The 26,404-nt window shown below is 40.1% G+C and overlaps 2 protein-coding genes across 2 annotated transcripts in view; one reads left to right on the top strand and one right to left on the bottom strand.

The window, feature by feature from the left end:
* adcy2a (adenylate cyclase 2a) overlaps window positions 1-5,699 on the top strand; it is a 60,570-nt gene extending 54,871 nt beyond the window's left edge. Inside the window, exons 20-25 of the mRNA XM_068323519.1 lie at window positions 599-757; window positions 1,756-1,902; window positions 2,101-2,211; window positions 2,321-2,435; window positions 3,679-3,803; window positions 4,397-5,699. Of these exons, the coding sequence (XP_068179620.1) occupies window positions 599-757; window positions 1,756-1,902; window positions 2,101-2,211; window positions 2,321-2,435; window positions 3,679-3,803; window positions 4,397-4,549 (810 nt within the window). The 3' untranslated portion in view covers window positions 4,550-5,699. The remainder of the gene's footprint in view (window positions 1-598; window positions 758-1,755; window positions 1,903-2,100; window positions 2,212-2,320; window positions 2,436-3,678; window positions 3,804-4,396) is intronic.
* A 132-nt stretch (window positions 5,700-5,831) lies between these two features.
* The window catches only part of dnah5 (dynein, axonemal, heavy chain 5), a 94,861-nt gene continuing 74,288 nt past the window's right edge, over window positions 5,832-26,404 (bottom strand). Inside the window, exons 77-88 of the mRNA XM_068323518.1 lie at window positions 26,007-26,197; window positions 24,968-25,089; window positions 23,429-23,578; window positions 19,697-19,942; window positions 19,323-19,542; window positions 17,914-18,119; window positions 17,083-17,286; window positions 11,814-12,029; window positions 10,570-10,782; window positions 9,481-9,633; window positions 8,138-8,369; window positions 5,832-7,248 (exon numbers count right to left, since the gene is read on the bottom strand). Of these exons, the coding sequence (XP_068179619.1) occupies window positions 7,097-7,248; window positions 8,138-8,369; window positions 9,481-9,633; window positions 10,570-10,782; window positions 11,814-12,029; window positions 17,083-17,286; window positions 17,914-18,119; window positions 19,323-19,542; window positions 19,697-19,942; window positions 23,429-23,578; window positions 24,968-25,089; window positions 26,007-26,197 (2,305 nt within the window). The 3' untranslated portion in view covers window positions 5,832-7,096. The remainder of the gene's footprint in view (window positions 7,249-8,137; window positions 8,370-9,480; window positions 9,634-10,569; window positions 10,783-11,813; window positions 12,030-17,082; window positions 17,287-17,913; window positions 18,120-19,322; window positions 19,543-19,696; window positions 19,943-23,428; window positions 23,579-24,967; window positions 25,090-26,006; window positions 26,198-26,404) is intronic.

Below are 26,404 nucleotides of genomic sequence, written 5' to 3'. Positions count from 1 at the left end.
GTATAAATTCCCAGTGGGAGTTTGAACATTTGAGGCATTATTTCTCACAAACATGTTTAAATTGCAATTGGATGCTTCCTACTGATTAGTGCTGCTGAATTTTGATAGCGCCACAAACCCAGACATGAATATTAATCAGATTTACGTTGAGTGGATAATAGATGTTTTTGCTGTAGACAAATTACAGAAGTCAATGAAAAGGAGCCCTGTGCAAAGGTCTGTAATAATAGACACCGTTTATTAATATCTGCTCAGTCACACATTCTTTTCTTTTTCTCTGCAACAATTATAGTTGTTATACCATCTTTCTCTGCTGAATCTTTTTCTTTCGTTAGATCATCTTATAAATTTGTCTTCATCATCTTCTAATCAGTTTTATCATAAGGAGCAGCCTTATGATAAAAGACTGATCCTTACCTGTTAGTTTCATGGAGATGTGAGTTTAGTGCATGCCACACATTTCAGTGTCTCCTTGTCTTTTCTGTCTTTAAGCCTCGGTGGACTCAACACTTGTAGCTATTTCTATTTTGTCTCTGTGACTGAGAAATGTGTACAGCTGTACCTTCAGACTCTTCACCTCTGTGTCCTCCTGTAACAGAATGAATATTACTGTAGGTTAGACTTTCTCTGGAAGAACAAGTTCAAGAAGGAGTGTGAGGAGATTGAAACAATGGAGAACCTCAACCGGGTGTTGTTGGAGAACGTCCTGCCAGCACATGTTGCTGAACATTTCCTGGCACGCAACTGGAAGAACGAGGTTGGCTATATTTACATTTGCATTAAGATTATGAGGGCTCATGTCAGTTCTGTTTTGATAAGTGGATGCAGGGCGGATGTGTTATTGTTTCAATTAGGTCTTGCAATCCAGTGGCTGTGTTCCAGGATTGATTACATTAATTCTTCAGCTCCTGTGAGAGATCATATAAGCTTCAAAGATTAGCTAAGATTCAAGACAATATATTTGGTCTGAAATATATAAATAGTTTTATTTCCATTATGAGTTTCTATTACTTTTATCTAATCCACTGAAACAGAATGGTTTTGCACTGCTAAGATATTTTAATCATAGGTGTTTCAGGGTTTGGCCAGGGTTAGCAGAGAATAGATTCCAAAACTAAGCTGTTGCTATTTTAAAATTCCAACGTCATTTACGCCATAATCACAACCTTTTAAATGATCTGGCACTAGCCTTGGAGTGATCAATCAACTGTAATGATGACAAAAACATTGGGAAAGACAAATCAAAGATGAACTTCCTTGCTTGCCTTGCTTCCTTGCTTCTCTCTAACTCATCTTTTATCACCCGAGTGCTTCCCACACACGGTGAGTGTGAGATTTAAAATTGTACACATTATGGGCACGGCCCTCAAGGTTATGCAAGTTTTAAACAGGACTTTCACTTTTGCAAAAAAATCTCTCCATGAAGAGTCAGCAAATTACTTTATTGTTGTACTTGAACAGGATCCAGGAAAAAGCTGCTGGTCTAATATATTTTGAAGTCACTTTTATGTAGATGGTAGTCCGGGTGATTTGCATTCTTATTATTCATGTGCTTCTGTGTTTTCACTGATGTTTTTATTGTAGAATATTGGCAAATGTTTTTAAGCTGAAAATATTCAGAGAAAACTCTGAAACAATATTAGATACAACATGGAGCATCCTCATTTCATCCTGAGGTTTATGAGTTTTACGGTGATGGTTTTGAATCTATCCAGAATTAACATCTATATTTGGTCTCTGTTTATCGTCTCATAGGATTTGTATCACCAGTCCTATGACTTGGTGTGCGTCATGTTTGCCTCCATTCCAGACTTTAAAGAGTTCTACACTGAATCTGATGTCAACAAAGAAGGATTAGAGTGTTTAAGGCTCCTCAATGAAATCATTGCTGATTTTGATGAGGTAAATTATCATCACAACATCTTACACATGTACCAAGAAAGACAAAGAATAGCGCAATATTGGGAGCTATGTGGCTTATGTCGTAGTGTCTGCATGAAATGTAAGATCTATTCAATGCATATTGCTTTTTGTTTGTCATGCCTTCAGTCACAAATTCATTCTCATATGTTTTTCTTGTCATATGGAATGTGGGTGCAGCTGCTGTCCAAACCTAAATTCAGTGGCGTGGAAAAGATCAAGACCATTGGCAGCACATATATGGCTGCTACTGGGCTGAATGCATCCCCTGGCCTTGAGTACACATCACAGGTAGGTTCACCAAATATTCAGCAATTTTTTGAAGTGACCTCACAACTTTTTGTGACTTCAGTAAAACAGTTGTGTTCCTATGTCACTGGTTGCCCTCGACGCTGCCCAGGAGCATGACAGGCAGTACATGCACATCGGCACCATGGTGGAGTTTGCATTCGCCTTAGTGGGGAAGCTGGATGTCATCAACAAACACTCGTTCAATGACTTCAAACTCAGAGTTGGTGAGTTACACACGAAAGCGACATTTAAAGCAAAGTAGTATGAGAGTTCACTAATGCATGATTTACCCCTTATAAAGATCTGACTCATCTTAAAATTTTGCATTTTGGTTAAATAATGAGATTAGAAAATATGAAGGGCTCCAAATACTATAACTCAGCAGAAGAGAAGAGACTTTGTCATTTTCCGATGTGACATGCAGCAAATACATTTGATAACATATGAGCAGAACAATTTTCGTTTCCAGTCTATTGAGAGGTATATTTTAAATTACATATCTTGAATTTTAATATTGAACATAGTTCACTTAAAGAAATTGGTTCGGATGTGGGCTGACTGTATGTTCTGTCTATCTTGCACAACATGTAATCTTTTCATACAATCTATCTGTAGTATAGTATAGCTGCAAGTATACTGTACAGAGACTCATATATGGCTGTATGACAAGAAAATAAAATCCATGTTAGCAGCAAGACAGAGATAAGAACAACACTACGTAAGGGGCAGAGAAGAAAAAGACTGACTATCGAGGGGGAATTGATGAGAAGCTGGCAGGTCCCTGCGTGGGATAACGGTCAGAGTTCAATACCTTCAGCTTGTCAATGAAGATCACAGCATGGGGCAGTATTAACACAGCAACATGTGTTTGTATGTGCGTGAGAAAGGGAGAGAGAGACTACAACCCTGCTGCTGGCAGATGAGCCTCAACACAAAGAGGGAGAAATCCTGACCTGCATGGACCAGACAAAGCGCTGCAGCGCTTGAGCGTGCTACTTGCACACCCCTGTAGATTGCTATTTACAGCAATCTGGATATTGACTCAGAAAGCAGAGTGCAGAGAGCCCCAGTGTCAGCTTGGTGTTCTAAAAGGCTCCAGAGGCTCTTTAGAAGACATCTCTGGAGGAAAGAGTTCACTTGTACTGAGCATCCACTTCACTTCCTGTCCTGAATCTTGTGAAAAGCTTTATCTGAAAGCAGCCATCTGATGGATGAGAAATGCATCCTCTGAACATGCATTGATAAATAATTAGCAACCTAATTCAACTGTTGTTTTGTAATGTGTTTTTTTGTTTGTTTCACCTTTACCAAGTAAAATGTTTGAGAAGCAGTTCACATTACAAGCATGCCATGCAGATAAAATTTCCCATTCAGATGGGGAAATGAGAATCTGAGTTATAAAGTAATTCAGCAACATTGTTATAGATATATCCAACATCTTACAGATTGCTCGATATCTTTTGTCAGGTATTAACTATGGTCCAGTAATAGCTGGAGTCATTGGAGCGCAGAAGCCACAGTATGACATCTGGGGAAACACAGTGAATGTAGCCAGCAGGATGGACAGCACTGGAGTTCTAGGAAAAATACAGGTAATAAAGGGATTTGTTGATGAGCCATTTCTTTATATTTTATAATGTTTTGGTCAGAAAATAAAGGTTCGGAATGGAATTAGTGGACCGACTCATTCAGCTGTCAGAGATTTAGTGTCTACACATTTGACAGAGCTCTCTGCATTCATCCACATTACAAGATTGACATTAGTTTTTGTTAATACTTTACCAATGTGAAATTATTTCAAGGTTGTGAGGATATTATTTGTTTCATTAATGTTTTCTAGTTGTTTCAAACCAACACTGGACATATTTTTTCATTGTCTTTTCAGTTAAAATGTTCAAGCTTTGACAATTGATGAGGCCTTGATGTCTTACAGAGGCAGCAACTGTAACTTCACAAATTTTGTGTGAAATTAATCTTAAGGTTAGGGTTTAGACATTATGTCCACTATACATACAGAATTTTTTTGTTTATTAAACTTTCTTATTACAATGGAGTTGAAAAACAGTTTATTTAACAATTTATTTAACTAATAGGTCCTGGAAGTATATTCCTTGAGAAGCTGAATGTTTTGATAGCAAACATGGTAATACTGTACTAAACCATAAGCATGTGGTTCTCCCTGTAGGTGACAGAGGAGACGAGTCACATCCTCCTGGCGCTGGGCTACATGTGCTCTTGTCGAGGCATTATCAATGTCAAGGGCAAAGGAGAGCTCAAGACCTACTTTGTGCACACAGAGATGACCCGCTCACTGTCCCAAGGGAATGTAATGACATAAGACCAGTTCAGACAATGCTTCATTTACACCAGAATTATTTAGGATTATGATTTGATCATCTCATTACAACAATGACATGTGAAGCAGGAAGGCATCAGATTTGATTTGAATATTGCATTGCAAGGTACCTATGCCACAGCTATATTATTAATTGTGTCACTTATGTAAATATAAGTGTAGCATGTACAGCAAGTAGGCAAGAACCCTAAAAACATGTTGTAATTTGAGTGTCGGATCCAGGAAAGCCAGAGTAGCTGTGCAGTCAGAGATGGTATAAATTAGCATTTTGATAACAATAAAAAATATTATTTGTTATTTCTTACGGAAGGTTGCAGCATTCACTTTTTCATTAACACTTATTTGGTGGCCAGGTTGAAATCCATCTGATAATACTTGTCATTCAGTTAAAAAGGACACAGTACATTTTATATGTGCATTGATTTACAATTAAAACAGACAACAAGTGTGACAACAATTTTGACACCCAATACGCAAGAATTGCAGAGTGAACAATGGTAATAAACAACATTTTAGTGTTATACATAGAAATTAAATGAAAGAGAAGCCACAGGTAAAACACAATAAAGGAGGACAAATCTTCTAGGCTTCATGACAATTGTTGAAGAACTTTGACCTTTTTTAACAACACACAGCCAGCTAACAAACAGCCACATATCATGTGTACATACTGTAATTCCATCAACCTTGTTAGACGTTCAAAGTCCTGGATGTAATTTTGTAGACAGTCCATATAAGGAAAATAGCAAAAAGATTTATTTGTGGAGGGCCAAGTGTCCCAGTAGGTATCACCTTAATCATCTAATCTTCACTTATTGCTAAGACAGGAATATTATATCAAGTCATTATGACATTACTCTGTCAATGCCATCTAACTACAGGAAATCAGGTTGTTGATGTTCTTCAAGTCAGGATGAAAGGATCCGATCTGAGCCATACAGAAATAAGGCAGTTATTTTAGGGTGAGTGTTAAGATTTGGAAAACCTGAGCCCAGATATGTACAGGGTAGCTTTTGAATATGTATGGTTTGATGGTTTTATAATAAAATAAAATATTACTAAAAAAGTGTTTTAATGTTTTGATGCCATTGTTTTTTTTGTAAAAACCCCATTAAAATTTCTATGTATTTCAGTTCTAGTAAATGCTATTATTCCTTTGCAAGGTTCTGTGGAGGACTGGAGTGTTCTGTGATGTGCACTTGTTTCATATTAAAGGTGTAATATGTACATTACCTAAAAGTAATTGTTGAACTATCCATTTACTACAATTACCAACTTAATATGAAGAAATGCACCAAAAACACATATTCTTGCAGAGATATCATCTGAAGTTTGCACAGTAATCTGCTAGCTCTGGCTCATTCTATCCCATGAAACCACCTTGTTACTCAAAAGACACAATTACTTGACAGGAACAGAGGCAGGTACTAATTAGTTTTTGACCTCCCGTGCCCTTTCTCCTTCTTTGCTTGCATGAATAGCTTTATTGTTATAGTGGCAGGAGCCACTGCAAATCACTTTTGTGCTGTTTTCCTTGTCTTCAAACTATCCGAATGACTCAAAGGTCCTAATCCAAAGCACTAACTGTCCATATGCTGAGGAGAAATAGATAGTAGTCAAATTTTGATTCTGGTATTGGGTAGCTTTAGAAATGTATCATACGATGGTTTCGTAAGAAAAATCTTTTTTTTTCTTTGTAAAAATATAATTTCTATTTCTATGCACTTCAGTTTCTGAGTGTTTTGTACTTGCAACGTGAAATTAGAGGACTAAAATAACAGACTGTTTATTTATGTTATGCAGTATAAATTGATTCAAAAACATTTTTGGTATGCAGTCAGTATTGGATACATGATATCAGACAAGTGTGGAGTGTTCACTTTGCGAATTCAAACCAATAAATGCAAGAATAACTAGTTAGAGCTAATTAGCTAGTAGTGCTGTCAATAGCAGTAAGTGGTTACTCTGAGAATGTGGTGCCCCCCTTTGGTTTGGAGTAGTCAACACTTATCCTCTATTGTTCACCTTTGAAAGGATAAATGAGATTTAAAAATATATTCCACACACCGAAATGATAGTCTCTATCAATCAAAACTGAAAACTGAAACTTTGTGAAGCTGTAAAATTACAGTAAACTTTAGGTGACTTGATGATGTCCAGCTCCAGCTCCCCGCGACCCGCCAGATGAAGTGGTTGAAAATGAATGAATGAATGAATGAATGAATGAATGAATGAATGAATGAATCGTTCAGTTTCCACATGTAGGACGTGGATCATCCTTGCTTTGAAATTCTGTTGTGCAGCTGGAAAGATATGTCATCTCATCTTGGGTGACTTTTTGTTAAATCTTGGTTTTCAAAGGACAAATAAATACAACTGTAAGGATATTTATTGCTACAGTTGTAGGAGTAAATACTGCTGTTATTGTTCTTCCATCTACATGATTCATGGATACATTATGTAGCCAGTGACTGGAAGACAACAGTTAACATCCAACCTTGTAGTTCAATGCTTTCCACCCTGAAGCTATCATTTAACATCACAGAGAAGGGCCACGCCCCGTAAGATCCAGTGTTCTGGAGGAAGTGAAGTCTTCAGCTCTACAGCTCCAATGTAATTCATGTCACTCCTGACGGGTTTCTTGTATATCGGGCAAGAGTAGAGGCGGGAATCCTTCACACCTGCAGCACAGAAAAATAAAAAAATGCTGCTTTTGAAAACTACAAACAAATAATTGCAATCAAAATTGCCCCATCAGTCTCAGAATTACAAGCAGCCAATGAAACAAATCGATGTTGTTACCCATAGTCTGTAAAAAAGGCCAAATAACCTAGTGGAACAGTTATTCAACATCTTCATCATTAGTTAGGAAGTGACAATGGGCAGGAGTGCTTCTTCGGATATTTCCAAGGCATCCAGTAGGTCAAATGGCAGGAATCCTTTTCATTAACACACAAAAACCTTTGTGACTCTGTCGTCAGAGACATAACACACGGACGAGGCTCATCAAAAGAAGTCCCAATTAAGTTGACTCTCACATATACGACACACACAAGTCTAGTATGACTCGCATACTCATACATGGTCCGCACTTTCATTCATCCACAACAATCTCTCTCCAGCAGGCAGCCGTCTCGTTACTGAGAGGGGACTTTGTGTAACCAGAGCGCATTACACGTCTCATTGGATCATTAGTTTATTTCCCAGGCAGCCTCACTCACAAGCATACACCGAGGCCTGTGTCGCCGCTGCCTGACTGAATGTAGTCTGATATTACCCAGAACAAACACAGAGCCAAATACTGCTCATCATATATTCCCAGCGCTACTTGGACTGCTTGACATTTAAATGTTACATCCATTCATTCTGAGTGACTCTGTGGGATGTTGAGGAGAGAAAAATTGAGACTGAGGCTGACAAAGACGAGCAAGATTGAACCTGATTAGAAAAGACAGAGTACAGCACTTTCATTGTCAGATGAGAGATTTCACCTGTGACACATCATCAAAATCCATTTTGTTGATTTTTACTTCACAAATTAGAAAAAAATCTCAAATAAGAAAATCTCACCATTGTTCTCGGCGTACATTCGAATCACAGGCATCACCTCGAAGAGAACTTTGGGCTTGGAGTCAATGAGTTTGCAGTTGCGGCGGTCCCAACCGGCTCCCTCAAGGTAGAGGCCATATATGTACACCCCCTCTGCCGGGGGCTGGGTGATGTCATCTTTCATCCACTTGGTCACCTCATTGCAAAGTATCATTCGGTCCAAAGCCCAGCCTTTGTTGGCCCGTGTGATTTCCTACAAGTACAGAGACAGAACCAGAAGCAGACAAATCTATGTTTTCCAACTGTTTCTTTGCAAAAAATTTTTTTTAAAAATTGATAACAACGCTGTAATGGTAGAAATAATCACTGAAGGACAGACAAGTACACCATCAATCGAATAGTTTGCTTAGCCAACAAAAAGGAAATAAATGGAATATGACTCGAAATGAGCAAAACACACTACCAGTGAGTGCAATAAATTAATGAAATGTGAAAATTGTTTCAATCATTTCATCCTCTTTTTTAGAGGACCACCAACAGAAAACCATTAAGTGGGAAAAACTAAAAGGAAGTGATAAGGGCAAATACAATTAAAGCAGTACTTCTCCCGAGAAAGCAGAGTACTGTCCACTTGGCAGGAGAAAATGATGGCTATATATAGGACCCGACTCAGTGGCCCAACAGATCTCAGCAAAGCACTTAATGTCTGAATCAACAATATGTTCTGTCTCTCAGCATGCAACAGGAAAGGAAAGAGCTGAACTAGACAACAGTCATTTAGCAATGATGTCAGGTTTGTACATCTGCTATACAAATTGTACATTCATTTGTTGGATGTGAAAACATCTGAACTCTGCATTGGCTCATTTTCCTTTTCACTTTTATAAACATATTTGGATCACCAAGTAATTGTCATGGAAAATAGAGATTTTGGGAAATACAGTAGTTATTTAATATCTTTCTCGTGTCACTGCAAAGCCTGTTCTCTTGTGGTTCCATGTTTCCACAGTACACTGACTATTAAACAAGGAGTGTCAGACTCTGTATATATATATATATATATATATATATATATATATATATATATATATATATATATATATATATATATATATATATATATATATATATATATATATATATGTGTGTGTGTGTGTGTGTGTGTGTGTGTGTGTGTATATATAGATAGATAGATAGATAGATAGATAGATAGATAGATAGATAGATAGATAGATAGATCTCAACCCTGTGTGTGTATGTGTGTGTGTGTGTTTGATTGTGGCCGTCTGTCTGCTCGTCCTGCCGCCTGCCATCTGGTCCTCGCTCCGGTTGTAAATAGGAAGGTACAACATTGTCGTGTGTACCTGTCTCATAGCTGTCAGGAAGCCCTGAGGATTAAAGAAGCCTGTCATCCAGAAGTAGTTCGGCCTCCCTTCAAAGATCCACGACTGGAACTGCCGGTTCCGCTCAAGCAGCTCTGTGAACCAGAACCCCAGGGTGCTGGAGGCCCACGATGCCTAAAAAAACAGGAAAAGACAACAACTTGAACAAAATATCACAACCAAACACAATAACTGTCATCCACCTGGATCAGAGGAGAGGACCACAGGGAGAAATGAAAAAACTTTTGTGAATCACTGCTCGGCATGAGAAGAGATGGAATTTGAAACAAGAAGATAAACAGATTAGCGCAAGCAGCAAAAACACAGGAGCACTGGAGGCAAATAGAAAGAAATGAAGAAACGTAAAAGAACATTGTGCTGCGGGTAGAAATCCCAAGCCAGGATTCTAGTCAAAACGATTGTACTGATATGCTTGTGAGAGAACAGCTTGAAAGCCACAAAAATAATCCCATAATAAATGTACAAACTACATTCTTATTATCTATTGCTCATCTCATTTGTGAACTAAGTTAGTTAGAATAAGAGTTGTATTCAAAAGGATCTGAGTGCTGTGGTTAAAATGTTTAAATATATAAATGGAGTGAAGGAGTGTAAGTGGGGATAAAAAGGACAACACTAATTAAAAAAAGATGGTCTATGATGCGCCCAGAGAAATAAATAAACCACTGATTTATTCATGGACAAGACATAATGTCAAAGAAAAGACACTTGCACATCTATAAACAGATCTTTAAAATATATTTATTTTCATTTCAAGGGTCTTTTAATTGGCTTGCTATTCTTCACTGAAGGGAATAGAATTACTTTTAAGGAATGCTCCTTTTTTCCTTCATGAAGTATAAAAAGAGAAATCAAAAAATTATAAAGCTGATAATATAACATACAACAGAATAAACTTCAATGTAATAGCAGAGCAGAAGCTAAACAGGAAATGAAGCGCATTTAATTGCCTGATGATGATTTTAAATCCATGAAATTTGAGATTCTTCAGAACTTCCACATGCAAAATCTAGAAATAAGTTTGGTTCAATTCAAGGTAATTCTACATACCTTCTTCCAGCGAGCAGGAATGCGTGCATCATACATGCAATCAAGGGCATCACGCAGATTCTCGCTCATGATTATGGTTCCATCGATGGCCAGCTTCAGATCTGTCAAGGTGTTTCGGACCAGAACTATGACTCTCTGCATGCGATCAACCTCTTGACGCAGGAATATGTTCATGGGCTGGAAAGGACCCATCTTCTGTAGACGTTCTCTCACCTGGTTACATATCATCCAGTCAAATAAGAATATTTATAATTCATGAAAGCATAATCTGTAAGCATAATGATTCATGATCATTTATGCCAGCTGACTACGGGCAGAGGCTGGGTCCTCACTGGATAAATCACCAGTTTGTTGCAGCACCTGAATGACCTTTTAGCAAATTAAAAAATATTGATTTTTTAATATTATCAATTTAAGCTCACCAGTTGTAATTAATTTAAATGTACCAATATACTGTATATCAAGAATCAATATATTGACTATAGACACATTAACTGTACATTCTGTATCTTTAATAAGGATTGCTATGAATCAAACTTATACTATGCATATGTTCATTTGCAACTCTAATTCATTAGAAACCACTTGTTAATACCTGCAGCTGCTAACGCTAAGGATTAAATACTAAAGGGCCTGTCACATGAGCCCGCACAGATAGAACATCCTTCAGCCTTCTTCTTGTAAACAAGATTATCACAATCATCTTGTCCACCTTGGGGGCAGCTCATTGCAGGCCCCATGTAATACAAACAACCATGCATGCACACACTAATACCTACGGACAAGGTAGAGTATTGGTATAGTATAATATAGATTAGGTATTATCAAACTTCCAAGAATTGCATTGACAGACAGCAGGGAGAGAAGGAAGTGATAAGCACATGGTGTGACAAAAACAATAAGTAATATACATATCCTCAGAAAAGTCACACCCTCACCTCACTTTCTTCTCTGTCCCAAAAAGGAGAGAAAAGCAAAAATAGAAAAAAGCTTACAGAATCAAGCTGCATTCACACCTCCTCTATTCCCAGTCCACTTTTCTTTCAGTCTATCACCTTTTCAAGCAGACACACACAAATACACCCCTCAGGCTAAACATGGTGTAAGCACCTACACACGCACGCACGCACGCACGCACACTCACACACACACACACACACACACACACACACACACACACACACACACACACACACACACACACACACACACACACACACACACACACACACACACACACTTACCTCAAAGGGTACGTAGTCAACAGGCAGTTTCTCTAGAATGTCATTGGCCAGTCTGTACACCACAGCTTCCCTAGTTTCCCCTCCACCTGAGGAGCTGTCTTTAGGCTGAATACTGAGGATGGTGTCCAGTACATCCTTTGCCAGCTTACTCTGGTAAGTTATGTCTGCATTCGGGTGGAGTCCAAAAACCTCTGGAGTGTCATAAGCTGGCAGACCCTGAAAAATAACAAAAAACTAGGGTATTAGTGAAAATATTTTCAGAAAACAATGACTATTTTGCTCCCTCAAGAGAGTTTCCCCCACCTCACAAGTGGAGGGCCCTGGTGTCAAATCCGAGCTGCTTCTCACCTTGAGTTAAGCTGTCAGAAAAAGGTTAATGCTCACGGGTGTTACTGTTTCCAGCAATGTGTAATGATCCATGTGTCTTTTCTCCTCAGTTTTAAAAGTCTTTCACTGCTCACTGTTCTAAGCCAAAGTACAGAATACACAGCCAACTGTTTCCTTCACACCTTCTAGTGAAGAACGGTGTGATAATGGTGTACCATGGGAGGCTCTTGCCATCCCTCCTGCTTCAAAGGTGTATTTCTCTGACAGTGACATCAACCACAGGCTCTTCTCCTGGGATCTGAGCTCCATTCTTGATGGTGAAGGCTATCTGTGATATGGATGTGTGTGTGTGTGTGTGTGTGTGTGTGTGCTTGTGTGTGTGTGTGTGTGTGTGTGTGTGTGTGTGTGTGTGTGTGTGTGTGTGTGTGTGTGTGTGATCATAATGATGGACAGGAATCAAAACAAGACATATACACTTTGTTGTTCACCAATGCACCAATAGGAATAAGTATGAATGTGTGAATCTACAACATCTCAGAGGTCACACAGATTTGAATGCGCATAATTACTGTGTCCACCAATTACTTAGGACCTTTGACCTTTGATCTGTCTGCCTAGTCTCCTCTTGTCTCGCCATAGTGAATGTTGATTAAAACAATAAATGCAGCAAACAACTTTTTTTATGCTTCACTTGACTGCTTGTCCCTGCGCTCTCTGTTGGAAGCTCTACAGTCGACATCAATTTTCAAGTTGCTCAGAATACAAATAATAATGTTGACGCTGGTGTCATGAGCAGTTATTTCTTCTCAGCTTAGATGAACTGAAAAATACAATTTACTAAGACTGAACAACTGCTGGGCTGCACGGTGGTGCAGTGGGTAGTGCTGTTGCCTCACGGCAACTGGTCTTTGGTTCAATTACACCTGTGTGGAGTCTTGCATGTTCCCCCCCGTGGGTGTGTGGGTTCTCTCTGGGTTGTCTGGCTTCCTCTAGCCTCCAAACAGAACAATGAAATTTAGGTGACCTGCTCACTCCAAAATTGTCAGTAGGTATGAGTTTGAACTTGAGTAGGTGGGGCAAAAAAAACCATGACTTGTCCAGGTTGTACCTTACCTCTTGGCCACAGTTGGCTGCAATAGGCTCCAGCTGACACGTGACCCGGATTTTGGATAAGCTATGATGAATGACTACATGAATGAACTACTTCACTAATAAACTAAATGTGAAGAAATATATTTTAAATAATTTAAAACAGGACCACAGTTATCCTATTCAGTAAATTTGAATCTAAGGCAAGGCGTTGAAAATCTGTTGACTAAAGGGTGAAAAGTTAAATCTCTGTTGCTTCGATTTGTTCAAAGACATTTTCCAGTTGAAGACATCAGGGGTATCAGTGCGCATTACATAAATCTAGATTGGTTGCCAAAAATGTTTTCTTTCAAAGGATGTAAGCAAAAATATTGCAAAATGCTTAGTTTATTCCTCAAACACCCATCAACCTGTCTATTCAAACATCAGAGGGCCCCACTACTACAAAGACAAAAATACAAAGCCGTGACAAAGAAGTCCCAGAGGACATTGGAGTGAGCACAGTCTCTGTGCCGCTGTGGTCATTTATTTCCTCTTAGGGAGTTTTAACTGTGTTCCTGTCGGTTTGCATTGAATCTATAGAGAGAAGAACATACAGGAACACAATGTGTTTTGTTGTGTAGCTGCCTATGTACATAGATAATGTGTGACTATTTGTGCACATTTTTGTGCCCAGAGCATGTGTGCGTGTTTGAATGTTTTTGTTTGTTGTTGTGTGTGTGTTTGTGTGTGTGTCTGTGTGTGTGTGTTCTCCGAGTCATTCTCTATTTGAGAGGTGGTGCTGAAAAATAAGCTTGCTGAGCCTGGCAGGCCTGAGCATCCATCATAATGTAACAAGCTTTAATGAAAGTAGCTCAGGAACTGCCCCCAGACATGACACACAGGGATACAGAGCAAACACACACAAACCCACCAGTTAAGCAGTCAAACGCACGATAAATCATACAGACTATGCAGCAAAATAAGTAGGCCTGCATATTAAAAAAAACTAAATCACACAGGGTGTCTGTCTATTTACTCCAAGACTAGAAATAAGCGAGTACACCACTATCTGTTTCTGTATCTGTTCAACCATCTAAATTATCTGTATCCGTATCTGTACTTGGAATGGGCGGGACTTAAACCAGAAGAGGGTGTGGTTTGACTGGAATTGGGTGGGGCTTAAATCTGTACATTACTTTAAGTCTGAAATTAACATGGATTGATCAGAAGTTGCTATATTGATTGTTTATTTCAAAACTATTTAAAGAACAGCCTCAAAATTGAGATTCAAATCAATGTTTTTGATCACAAAAGTAAGAGAACTATTAACAGAACAAGTTTTTTATGAACTCAGAACATGAATACTCTCAAGTGTATGAATGAATATTTACTTACTATATTTAATTTTTTTTCCTTTTTAAATTTTTTTAAATTCTTATGATCAAACTATTTTTATTTCAATTATTTTTTATTTATTTTTTACACTTTATGTTCTTGCCATTTTTTTTTTACAGTTAGACACAGTTTATTAAAGTGTGTGTGTTTGAGTGTGTGTGTTTGTGCAGGTGTGGGTGACTGAGGGACTGTGTTAGAGGGAGAAAGAGAGAAATAGATAGAGAACAAGTATGTGTGTCTGGGGTGTGTGTTGTGTGTGTGCGCGCGCTACACAACATTTAAAATATCTATACAGTACATAAATTATTAACTTGAACTGAAGTGAGAAAGTGTAAGAGTAGAGTAGGAATTTATTGATTATTACATTTATTAAGAGCAAGCAGGTAAATAAAACAAACGATGGAGTAGAGGTTGTGAGCGATGCGACATGAGCAGTTTTCATCTCTCAAATACACCACGTACGTGCAACAAAACAAAACAAGAAACAAGTTCACCAAGTAACCTTAAACAGACCAAAATAGAGGCAAACTGAAGAAAACCTAAGGATAGCAAAGTTAGCTAGAGCGAAGCCACTAACAGAGAGATTAGTTAAAGTCTGTGTGTGTGTACGAGAGTGGAGCAGCGACACCCTGCAGTGATGTCTGATGTGTCTGTAGGGAGGGGCGGGCGCTGTGTGTGACTGGCCAATCACAGAGCGTGAAGACAGTCAGTTCTGAGGATTTTCCTTCAGCTATGCCAGCTGGGATAGGCTCCGGCTGCCTGTGACCCGCGCAAGCGGATGAAGCGGTCAGGAAAATGAATGAATGAATGAACAAGCACGAGTATTGGCGAGTTTTACTTGTAGCATGCTCGTACTCGTCAAAAATGCGTTATCCGTACCAGAAACTCGTGTGAAACGGGTACCTGGCTCAACCCTATCCAAGACTCAATGTTGTCAGTGCTCATCGTTTTGCTAACATAGCAGCATTACATGAAACATGCAGAACTATTAGTACATGTAGAAATGCATGTGAAAAACATGTGGAAGTATACATGAAATCCTCAATAGAATTGCTTATCAGAGACTACTACATTCCTGCATCCAAAATGTTTTTTATCAGAGCGACAGAACATGCAGTAGCTTTGGTTTGGTGTCTAAACTCTGGCCTTAATCACTCCCTGCAGATAGTATAATGTAGAGGCCACGGGGAGTGATGACCAAGCTTCTTAAACTCCTCGACTGAAGGCTACAAGTGGATCATTGAGCTGAACGGGCATGAAGCAATAAGCATGCAGGACAGATGGAGGGAGGGTTGGAAGATTGTTGCAGCTTAATCTTCAAGGTGCCTTTGTGACTAAACGTGTACATTTAGTTGATATTTAATGTATCTACAATCGTTACCTTTGTGTCCAATTTGGCGCAATTCACTTCCATTATAACCACATATTTTTGATATAATGTCAACCAAAACCCAAACAAGGCAGTCAGAGACTGCAACACCCCTGAATTCAAAATTTTACCCTGACCTAATTTTAATAATGGTTGCAAAAATGAATTCTGTATTGTACTATTGAGTATGATATTGACCTAGTATTCAAAAGGTGAAGATCACATTTTTGTGCTTCTGGCTTCCTGAAAATGTTGCTTTTTGTTTTGTGATATCTCATCAGGTTTCAGAGATGTGCACCTAAAAAGGTATAAAAGTGAAAATTTGACTTGACCTAGATTTTTCAAGGTGAAGGTTGTGATCTAGTTCTCATCCCCTTGCCTCCCTGAACATAATGCCTTTTGTTTCGTCTTTTTATCTAATCCGGTTCCTGAGATATGTGCAAAAAAATGGACAGAAGTTGAGATTTGATCGTGACCCTGTTTTCTCAAGGTCAAGGTCACCATCTCATTTTCATCTCCTTTTTTCTTTCATCTTTCTATCTGCAACAGTTGTGAAGATATATTTGGTTGACAGACGAACGAATGAACACACAAACACTGTTAATTACATCACTGCTTTGCGGGACCTAATAATGTAATAAATCTAAGGTTTGTCCTGCAGCTCGTCCCTCTTAGTGAACACTGCTTAATCAGACAGTAAACCCAGAAAGTATGGGATAAAAAAAGTATGGACGGCAGTGGCTCAGAGGTAGAGCAGCTGTCTAAAGACTGGACACCAGCGGTTTGATTCTTGCTTGTCCTCAGACTGTTTAAATCAGTCCAGTGGATTGATTTAAACAGCTTTGTATAACCCTGACCTGAATAACTGAGAACTTACACAGACATCTTTTATGAAACTTTCATGACAGGGACATGTCACGACCCTCGATTAAAATTAAGTTTATTTCTCATTTCTATCCATCTTAATGTTTCAAAGTGTTAACATCTCTGGTCTTTCCAGATTTTTGTGAATGCAATCAATCAATCAATCTGCTGTGGCCACCGGCTGCTCAACTTTTAGGGTGTTAGGATTAGATGATGCTGATCAGCCTTCTAGATAAGATTCACCTGGATATACGTGAGATACTGGTCCACATTGGAGCATTTTGGGATGTTGTAGCCCTTGTAGAAGTTGAAGGATGGTCCAAACATGTCTTCACTGAACCACACTTTGGCAAAAGTGTTCAGGAGTCGCTTATCGTAGTCATCAGTCACGCGGCCACCATATTGAATCTCTCCAATCATATATCGCACCGTGTTCCATGACACACCCTGAAGACATACAAGGTAGAGACACAGCACAACAGCAACAAAAATAAGGAAAATGTTTACGGCTACTGGCAAAAGCAGTTTAAGAATATGTTGTTGTTGTGAGAAGATAGGAAACAGTACACAAACAATGCCTTCTGTTTGGCATGTTGATGAGGAAAATCCTTTGTTTTTGTATATATCAGAATCTGTACACTAAAGGCAGGTCTATTTTTTCAGTTTAATAGATGTTTTAAATAAATAACACACTGTTGTGCATGTACAGAACCATATCCTTTTTAAGATACACACACACACACACACACACACACACACACACACACACACACACACACACACACACACACACACACACACACACACACACACACACACACACACACATACACACACCTTACCTGGAACTTACAGGATTATACACAAAACTAAAGTTAATATTTTTTTAATACACTCTATGGTTTATTTAGTGTACGCACTTTTAAAGAGTACACATACTTTTGTGAGATTAAGACGTAACAACCAGTCTTCTTCTCCCAGTTAAAATCTATCATGCAGTAAATCCATTTATTTGTATCATTTATTTATTTGAACATGTGGAGTTTGTAAAGTACTTAAAACTGTCACTTCTACCTTTTTAATGTCCATGTCATCTAGGTGATTCTGGACAAACTGGACAGTCGCATTAAAGTCTGCCTGGTTGAACTCGTAGGGGATGTTCCATCCCAGAGGTCCATATTTTCTCCTCTCTTGTACAGTGCTGTGGAGAAATGCCACTCCATACAGCATTGGTTTCCACTGAACCATGTTGCTGACATCCAGATGATCCTGGTTTATACCTATTGAGGAACACAAACACAAGCTGAAAAAAGGTTCACCAAAATCCTCATATCAGTTTATGAGGTCAACATTTGTAGCTGTGTTTCAAGAGTTGCAGCAGCATTTTAATGTATTTTGAACACTCGGCAAATGCTACTCAGTTCAAACCTTATACCTCTTACTAAGGAAGCCAAAATATAGGAAAAATATTATACAGAATGTATGTGTGTCGTAAATGTGTTTAGATTAGATTAGATTAGATTAGATTAGATTAGATTAGATTAGATTAGATTAGATTAGATTAGATTAGATTAGATTCAACTTTATTGTCACTGCATATGTCACAGGTACAAAGCAATGAAATGCAGATTGCATCTAACCAGAAATGCGCAAGCAATGATTAGGTACAGTATTTATTAGGTACAGTATTTATTAGGTACAGTATTTAATGATCAAGGACATAATTAACAGAAGGTTCCTCTTGAGGTCTAGTGATATTTTGGAAATTTGAGTTTGAATTGGATAGCAGTTTGGGGAAGTGAGTTAAAACTCCATATGAAATATAAAGTTTGATTTAATAACCTTAGACTGATCTGTCAGTGTGAGGTTTGGTTTCTTCCAAATATAGATGATTCACTTTCAAAGAGAAATGTAAAAACAATTCCTGAAATAATAGGAAAAGTTCCTCTGAGAAATGGGTTAAATAAAAATATAATCTGAACACACTGCAGAAAAAAAGGGTGAATTTTCTCCCTGATATAAAAAAATGCAATTTGACAGTAAGGATTCAAGTGATGGGGATGAGTGTATTCTAAGTCTCTCAAGGAGCTGCACATATTCCATATGTCAGGAAAAGACAGCTGGCTTATGAATATTAAATAATTTTCTTCTTCATGTTCTTTAAAGCTTGAATAAAAACAGAAACTCTGTGTCAGCTTTCACTGAATAAAACAGCCAATAATTTTTTATCATCTTTTCACCTTTACCCTCATAAATGCACTCATCCTTTCAGTTATTGATTACTTTTATTTAAAAAGGATTATGCATCTGAGGTCATTGATGCATCGTGAAATGAATGAATGAATGTGCTTCTGTGTATGTGTGTGAACATGTATAAGCATGCATGTGTGGGCATCCATACTTAAAAAGAACACACCACATTCTCTTAACTCAAATATGTGAAGTTCACTAGTTCTTTTAAAACTTAATCAAAGTGGCCGAACCTCCATATGTCCTCTTAAGCCCTGCCTTGAGGCCCTGTGGCGGCTCATTGGTGAACTTGATTGACATCTGTAGAAGGGTAATGGGGAAGTGTCTGTGAACCTCAGTCGTCATCCAAAGGCGGAAGCTTTCATGTACAAAGTCTGTCTCCATCACAGTGTCCATTAGCTCATCCATAAAGTCCAGACCAAGATGGCAGTTCTGAAGTAAGGCCCAGCCACCCTAGGGGACACAGAAGAGAAATTGTTATCATCAGTATAAAAGACTGCGAAGTGATGATGTAGTCTTGAAAACATTTCTATTCCTGAGGAAGCACTTGTCTATTTTAACAAGCAAGGCTATGACAACAGACAGTAACTTCATATTACTGACTCACATTAGCCATGGTCTGCTGCAGAAGTTTGCGGGCATGGACTTCCTGTCCTTGTCCCATTGAAACATATCTGATCTCAAATTTTTGCTTCTTTCCCAGTGCAATAATAGAATCAGTTGGATCTGAGCCCATTGACAGGAAGCAGATGAGAGGTGTTCGTGGGTCTGATTCTTCCCACATCTTCTCCAAGTCCAGCATCACCCCTTCTGTGTACTTGTCACCCATTGCATCCATTATGTATTTACGGGCCTAGAGAAGAAAATAAATGAATTGGGGAAAGTAGACATGTTAATGCATGTGGTATTTAATTGGAAAAAATATTCTGTCTGAACAGCCGGGAGTTGTTTTTTTTACTCTTTCAGTGAGCAGTTTGAGGACAGAACAGAACAATGAATGAAACTTAGTGCAACAACAAGAAAAAAAACCTAACATAAGCCACTCTTCTGAAGGAACTAACAAAACTACCTGCCCATGATGTGATTGTCCATTAACAATCAGAGATATTCCTGCTCAATGACCTTCAGAGAGAGGAGACTGAATGTATTCCAATTTTCCCCTTCAGTGAAAAACGTAGCCAATCTAATAGTTCAGTTTAAGAGTGTTTTTTTCTCTAGATAGTAGAGTGGTGAGAGCATCACTCTACTGATGGTATAGGTTTCTAGTGGTTGACACAGGTCACAGCCATTTGCTGCCTGCCTTCCTCCCACATTTCATATCAACTCTTCAGATGTCTCTATCAAATAAAAGAAAAAACAAATCGTTCTAAAGAAAAAAGATTTTTCATGAATCAAGTCTCAAGTAAAAATTAATGTTTGAAAAGCATTTCCATCCATCCATCCATCCATCCATCCATCCATCCATCCATCCATCCATCCATCCATCCATCCATCCATCCATCCATCCACTACCGCTTATCCGGGGTCAAGTTGCGGTGGCAGCAGCTTAAGCAGGGAAGCCCAGACTTTCCTCTCCCAAGCCACTTCGTACAGCTCCTCCGGGAGAATCCCAAGGCGTTCCCAGGCCAGCCGGGAGACATAGTCTCTCCAGCGTGTCCTGGGTCGTCCCCGGGGCCTCCTCACGGTAGGATGTGCCCGGAACATTTCACCAGGGAGGCGTCCAGGAGGCATCCTAACCAGATGCCCGGGCCACCTCATCTGGCTCCTCTCGATGCGGAGGAGCAACAGCTCGACTCTGAGTCCCTCCCGGATGACCGAACTTCTCACATTATGTCTAAGGAAGAGCCCGGACACCCTGCCGAGGAAACTCATTTCGGCCGCTTGTATCCGGGATCTCGTTCTTTCGGTCACAACCCACAGCTCGTGACCATAGGTAAGGGCAGGAACGTAGATCGACGTAAATCGAGACCTTTGCCTTTCCGCTCAACTCCTTCTTCACTACGACGGACCAATACAGAGTCTGCATCACTGCAGACGCTGCACCGATCTGCCTGTCGATCTCCCGTTCCATCGTACCCTCACTCGTGAACGAGACCCTGAGATACTTGAACTCCTTCACCTGGGGCAGGATCTCATCCCCAACCTGGAGAGGGCACTCCACCCTTTTCCGACTGAGGACCATGGTCTTAGATTTGGAGGTGCTGATTCTCATCCCAACCGCTTCACACTCGGCTGCAAACCGCTCCAGTGAGAGTTGGAGATCACGGCTTGATGAAGCCAACAGCACCACGTCATCTGCAAAAAGCAGAGACGCAATACTGAGGCCACCAAACCGGACACCCTCAACACCTTGGCTGCGCCTAGAAATTCTGTCCATAAAAGTTATGAACAGAATCGGTGACAAAGGGCAGCCTTGGCGGAGTCCAACCCTCACTGGAAACGAATCTGACTTACTGCCGGCAATGTGGACCAAACTCTGACATTGGTCGTACAGGGACGGACTTGGCCAGCCGGTACCCATCAGCTGCCTCAGGAGTCCTACAGGCCAAAAAGGCCCGATAGGATTCCTTCTTCAGCTTGATGGCATCCCTTACCGCCCATGTCCACCAGCGGGTTCTGGGGTTGCCACCAAGACAGGCACCGACCACCTTACGGCCACAGCTGCGGTCGGCCGCCTCGACAATGGAGGCGCGGAACATGGTCCACTCAGACTCGATGTCCCCTGCCTCCCCCTGGACGTGGGTGAAGTTCTGCTGGAGGTGGGAGTTGAAACTCCTTCTGATGGGGGATTCCGCCAGGCATTCCCAGCAGACCCTCACAATACGTTTGGGTCTGCCAGGTCGGACCGGCATCTTCCCCCACCATCGGAGCCAATACACCACCAGGTGGTGATTGGTTGACAGCTCCGCCCCTCTCTTCACCCGAGTGTCCAAGACATGCGGCCGTAAGTCCAATGACACGACCAAAAATCAATCATCGAACTGCGGCCTAGGGTGTCCTGGTGCCAAGTGCAGATATGGACACCCTTATGTCTCAACATGGTGTTCATTACGGACAGTCCGTGATGAGCACAGAAGTCCAATAACTGAACACCACTTGGGTTCTGATGGGGGCCTACGTGAGCATTGAAGTCCCCCAGCAGAACGATGGAGTCCCCAGTGGGAGTGCTCTCCAGCACCCCCTCCAAGGACTCCAAAAAGGGTGCGTACTCTGAACTGCTGTTTGGTGGTGCATAAGCATAAACAACAGTCAGGACCCGCCCCCCCACCCCAAGGCGGAGGGAGGCTACCCTCTCGTCCACCGGGGTGAACCCTAATGTACAGGCCCCAAGCGGGGGGCTATAAGTATACCCACACCTGCTCGGCGTCTCTCACCATGGGCAACTCCAGAGTGGAAGAGAGTCCAACCCTTCTGGAGAGGACTGGTACCAGAGCCCAAGCTGTGTGTGGAGGTGAGCCGGACTATATCTAGTTGGAACTTCTCGACCTCACACACCAGCTCAGGCTCCTTCCCTGCCAGAGAGGTGACATTCCACGTCCCAAGAGCCAGCTTCTGTAGCCGGGAATTGGATCGCCAAGGTCCCCGCCTTCTGCCACCGCCCAGCTCACAATGCACCTGACCTCTATGGCCCCTCCCACAGGTGTCGAGCCCATGGGATGGGGGACCCACGTTGTCCTTTTGGGCTGTGCCCGACCGGGCCCCATGGGTGCAGGCCCGGCCACCAGGCCCTCGCCTTCGAGCCCCACCTCGAAGCCTGGCTCCAGAGGGGGTCCCGGTAGCCTGCGTCTGGGCAAGGGAAAACATGGTCCATTGTTTTTATTCATCATGAGGGGTCTGTGAGTCGTCCTTTGTCTGGTCCCTCACCTAGGACCAGTTTGTCATGGGTGACCCTGCCAGGGGCACAAAGCCCCAGACAATTTAGCTCCTAGGATCATTGGGACACACAAACCCTTCCACCACGATAAGGTGACGACTCAAGGAGGGGCATTATCGTCTGTTTTCTAAACCTAACAGTAGAAAACATTACCTTTGATTACTACACTGTGCTGTTATTTCTTTCATTAGCAGTTCAGTATTGGATTTGAGTTGACTGCATTATTGCTTTGAGGTCTGCTTAAGGTATTCATCAGAGAGGTGAGTACAGAAGAACTATGAGTGGGAATTGGGCTCCTGTGAAGGTGAGCGTGATGACAGAAAAAAGAGCAGCCTTGTTTGAAGCACACATCCGATGACAGTCTAGTTTTGAAACTGGAAACAAATGTATAGTGAAGATGATGATTTGAAAATGAAAAGTCCAAGCCAACAAGTTTGCATCCAGACATCAACATGACACATATACCTGAGCAATGGTTCTGTCAGGACACCAGCAGCGTATGAGGAGCAGACGTCTGAAACAGTCAAGAGTCTTGTCGTAGGCGTTTGGGATCACCTCCTCTTCTGGAGCCTCCTTGTCAAACCATGACTTCCACTGTTTCTCATTTCGACTTATCTGAAAGAAAAGTAAAAACAGCTCTTTGCACATCACCAGTAATTATAATTGTATGCACTTTAGGACCATAATCCAGACATTTCTTAATTGACACAATATTTGCAAATTGATTATTATGCATGCGTTATTCACATAACTCACATTCTAATTTGACCACATAAAAAGCAGCTTGTACTGAATCAGCATAAACGCAATGTTTGGAGATAGTGACATGAAAGCATGGTAACACAACATATGCAAAGATAGTGTGATCATGCTGTGTCTTAATCACTGTGTTTCCATGCACACAAGAAACTGACTGAAGACCGTATATGTTTCTGTATGTTTACATGTATGTTTGTATGTATGTGCTCTACCTGGTTGTGTGTAACTGCTATTAATCTGAAGCTTGTTAGTAATTGTAAATACACTTAACTATATGTTTTAAGGTTATTTGAAATGTATTGATGATCTCAGCTTCATGTGCTTTTTTGCGATTGACAAGACTGAAAAATGCAGTTTCTTCCATGTGTACATGTAATTCAGTTAGTAAGTATTTTAGATTTCAATTGGCTTCTTTAATGTTTTTATTTTGTAAGCTAAATCATTAACCTGCTTTAAATTCACAGTTGAGAATGTTTACAACTATGAGTTGCTAGACTTTATCTATCAGCCACTTAGCAGTGCCATTTAGCATATACAAAGGTGTTTAAGCACAGATTAGCAATAGTTGTTGATAAAGGAGAGGCTGCATGTTTACATTCCGCATCCACATTTGGAAGCTGAAGTTGAGTGTAAGAAAAATGTAACTACACATTTTTGCATGTAACATGATGACAGTCAGATAAGGGCTGAGGTGGTTCTGTCCCTCTGCTCTGGGTGGACTGAAATCATAATCTTTTCCTTCTTTAGTTCTCCCTCGACAGTATTTCTATCATATTGTTCCCTTTAAATCAGAATAATTTGTGTATATGAAGTAATACAAGGAAGCACACACATGTCCATTTGTGTGCATTCCCATGCTGTAGCAAAAGTATAGGTTTAGAATTTGTCCAAACAAAGTTAATTCCAAAGACCAGTGGACCTACTCCATGAAAGTCACAAAGCTGTCACTCCAAAGGGTGTATGTATTTTTGAGTGAGTGACTGTCAGCTATGATGGATGTGCATGTATGTGTGACAGCGATAAATGATAAAGCTGACAATGACATGCTTAACTGAGCAAAGGAGACCTCTGCAAAATATTTTATAATCACGAAAGACTGTTCCTCAGGCTGTGATGGTGTGTGTCTGTGTGTTTGACAGATGAAATATTAGTAATGTTACCTAGAAGTTTAGTAACATTTAAAATAATGGTAATATACTTCTGTCTAGGCCAAAATAAATTGCTCAAGTTGCACAAGTGTGTTACCTGATCCAATATATCAGAGAACTGCCACAGTTTGCTGAGCTCTACGAGGTTGAGCCAGGTCATCTCAAGAATCCATTTGGCAGGTTTCTGAGGGCAGGCCTTCAGGTCCAGAGATGCACCTCCTGGAAAACATAAACACAAGCGCACAAACAAAAAGTGAAATTTTTTTTGTCAAAATGATTACATAAAATACAAAAATACTAATTGACAAATTCTATAAATACATATAAAATCACAATCCTCAGAAATATACATGAAACCCTTTGTGTGAGTTCAGGTTCAGTGGATTAGAGCTGACAGATGGCGAAGCTGCATGGATGTAGCACACGGTCTGTTCTGGCCCCAATAGCATCCATAGATGGCTTTCATCTGTGCAGAAAGGGGGCACTCCATACCTTGACTCAGTGACCCACGACAGGACCAATGGACTTACAATTAAGCTTTAATTGGTCACCAAGTAAATAATCTGTGAATAAACAGCACACATAATATGTAAGATCCACCCCAGGTATCAGGAGTTTCATTTGAGATGAGCCGCAATGGCATGAAACTTGTAGCTTCTGAAGCTCTATGTTGAGTTTTGAATATGATGGCCAATGGCATGCCAATTTGTATGGCTACATGTGTATTCCTGGAAACGTTTGCTTTTATAAATGTTTCCAGCAGCTCAACTGTCATGCAAACATTAAGAATTATATTTGACATATACAATGCTTGATTCTGTGTCAGTGTCTAAAATTTTTTCCAAAATTCAGACACATTTTAGATATTTCAAACTCACCACTTCAGGCCACTGCCCTTGAGGGGATTTAGAATTTGAGGAAGGTTAGCAGGAAGTCGGAGTTAGTTGTGCATTGAAGAGCTTTATGGGGTTTGAAGATGGCAGTGAAGCACATAGTCACAGGCTTCAGTGACTTCAAGATTGAAGTTTCATACTGATACATACTAATGTCTCAACATAGCAAAGTTAAAAAAAGAAATAGCTTTTAGGGTCAAGAGGAAGTAAGACACAAGAACTCTTATAACGTTTTCCTCTTACCTTTAATAAGTGTAAGAAATTCCTCATGTTTGACTCTGTTGCTCTGCATGTCAATCTTCAAAGTGAGCAACAGGGTGAATAGGAACTTGTGCTCCTCATACAGACCCCGCGCTGCATACTTATACACCTCAAAGGTCATGAACTCTATGATGTTAGTGATGCGTTTGCTGGTGATTGGGCTTTTGGAGGACCTGTTAAACAAGATTTTCATTTTAGGTACCATAATTCATTTCAAACTTGCAGATAATTTGTCACTGAGCACTCCTTTAATAAAATGAAAAATGTTTTAATTTTTTTTTTACCAAAAGACAAGACTAAAGCCAAACAGCATGATGAACCTAATGAGCACAGAACATTCTGTTTTTGTGTTCTGTATTTGGCATAAGTAGTCTTTGAGC

The sequence above is a fragment of the Antennarius striatus genome, chromosome 9, assembly GCF_040054535.1.
Source record: "Antennarius striatus isolate MH-2024 chromosome 9, ASM4005453v1, whole genome shotgun sequence".
NCBI classification, from domain to species: domain Eukaryota; kingdom Metazoa; phylum Chordata; class Actinopteri; order Lophiiformes; family Antennariidae; genus Antennarius; species Antennarius striatus.
This window is presented reverse-complemented; position numbering and strand designations above follow the sequence as displayed.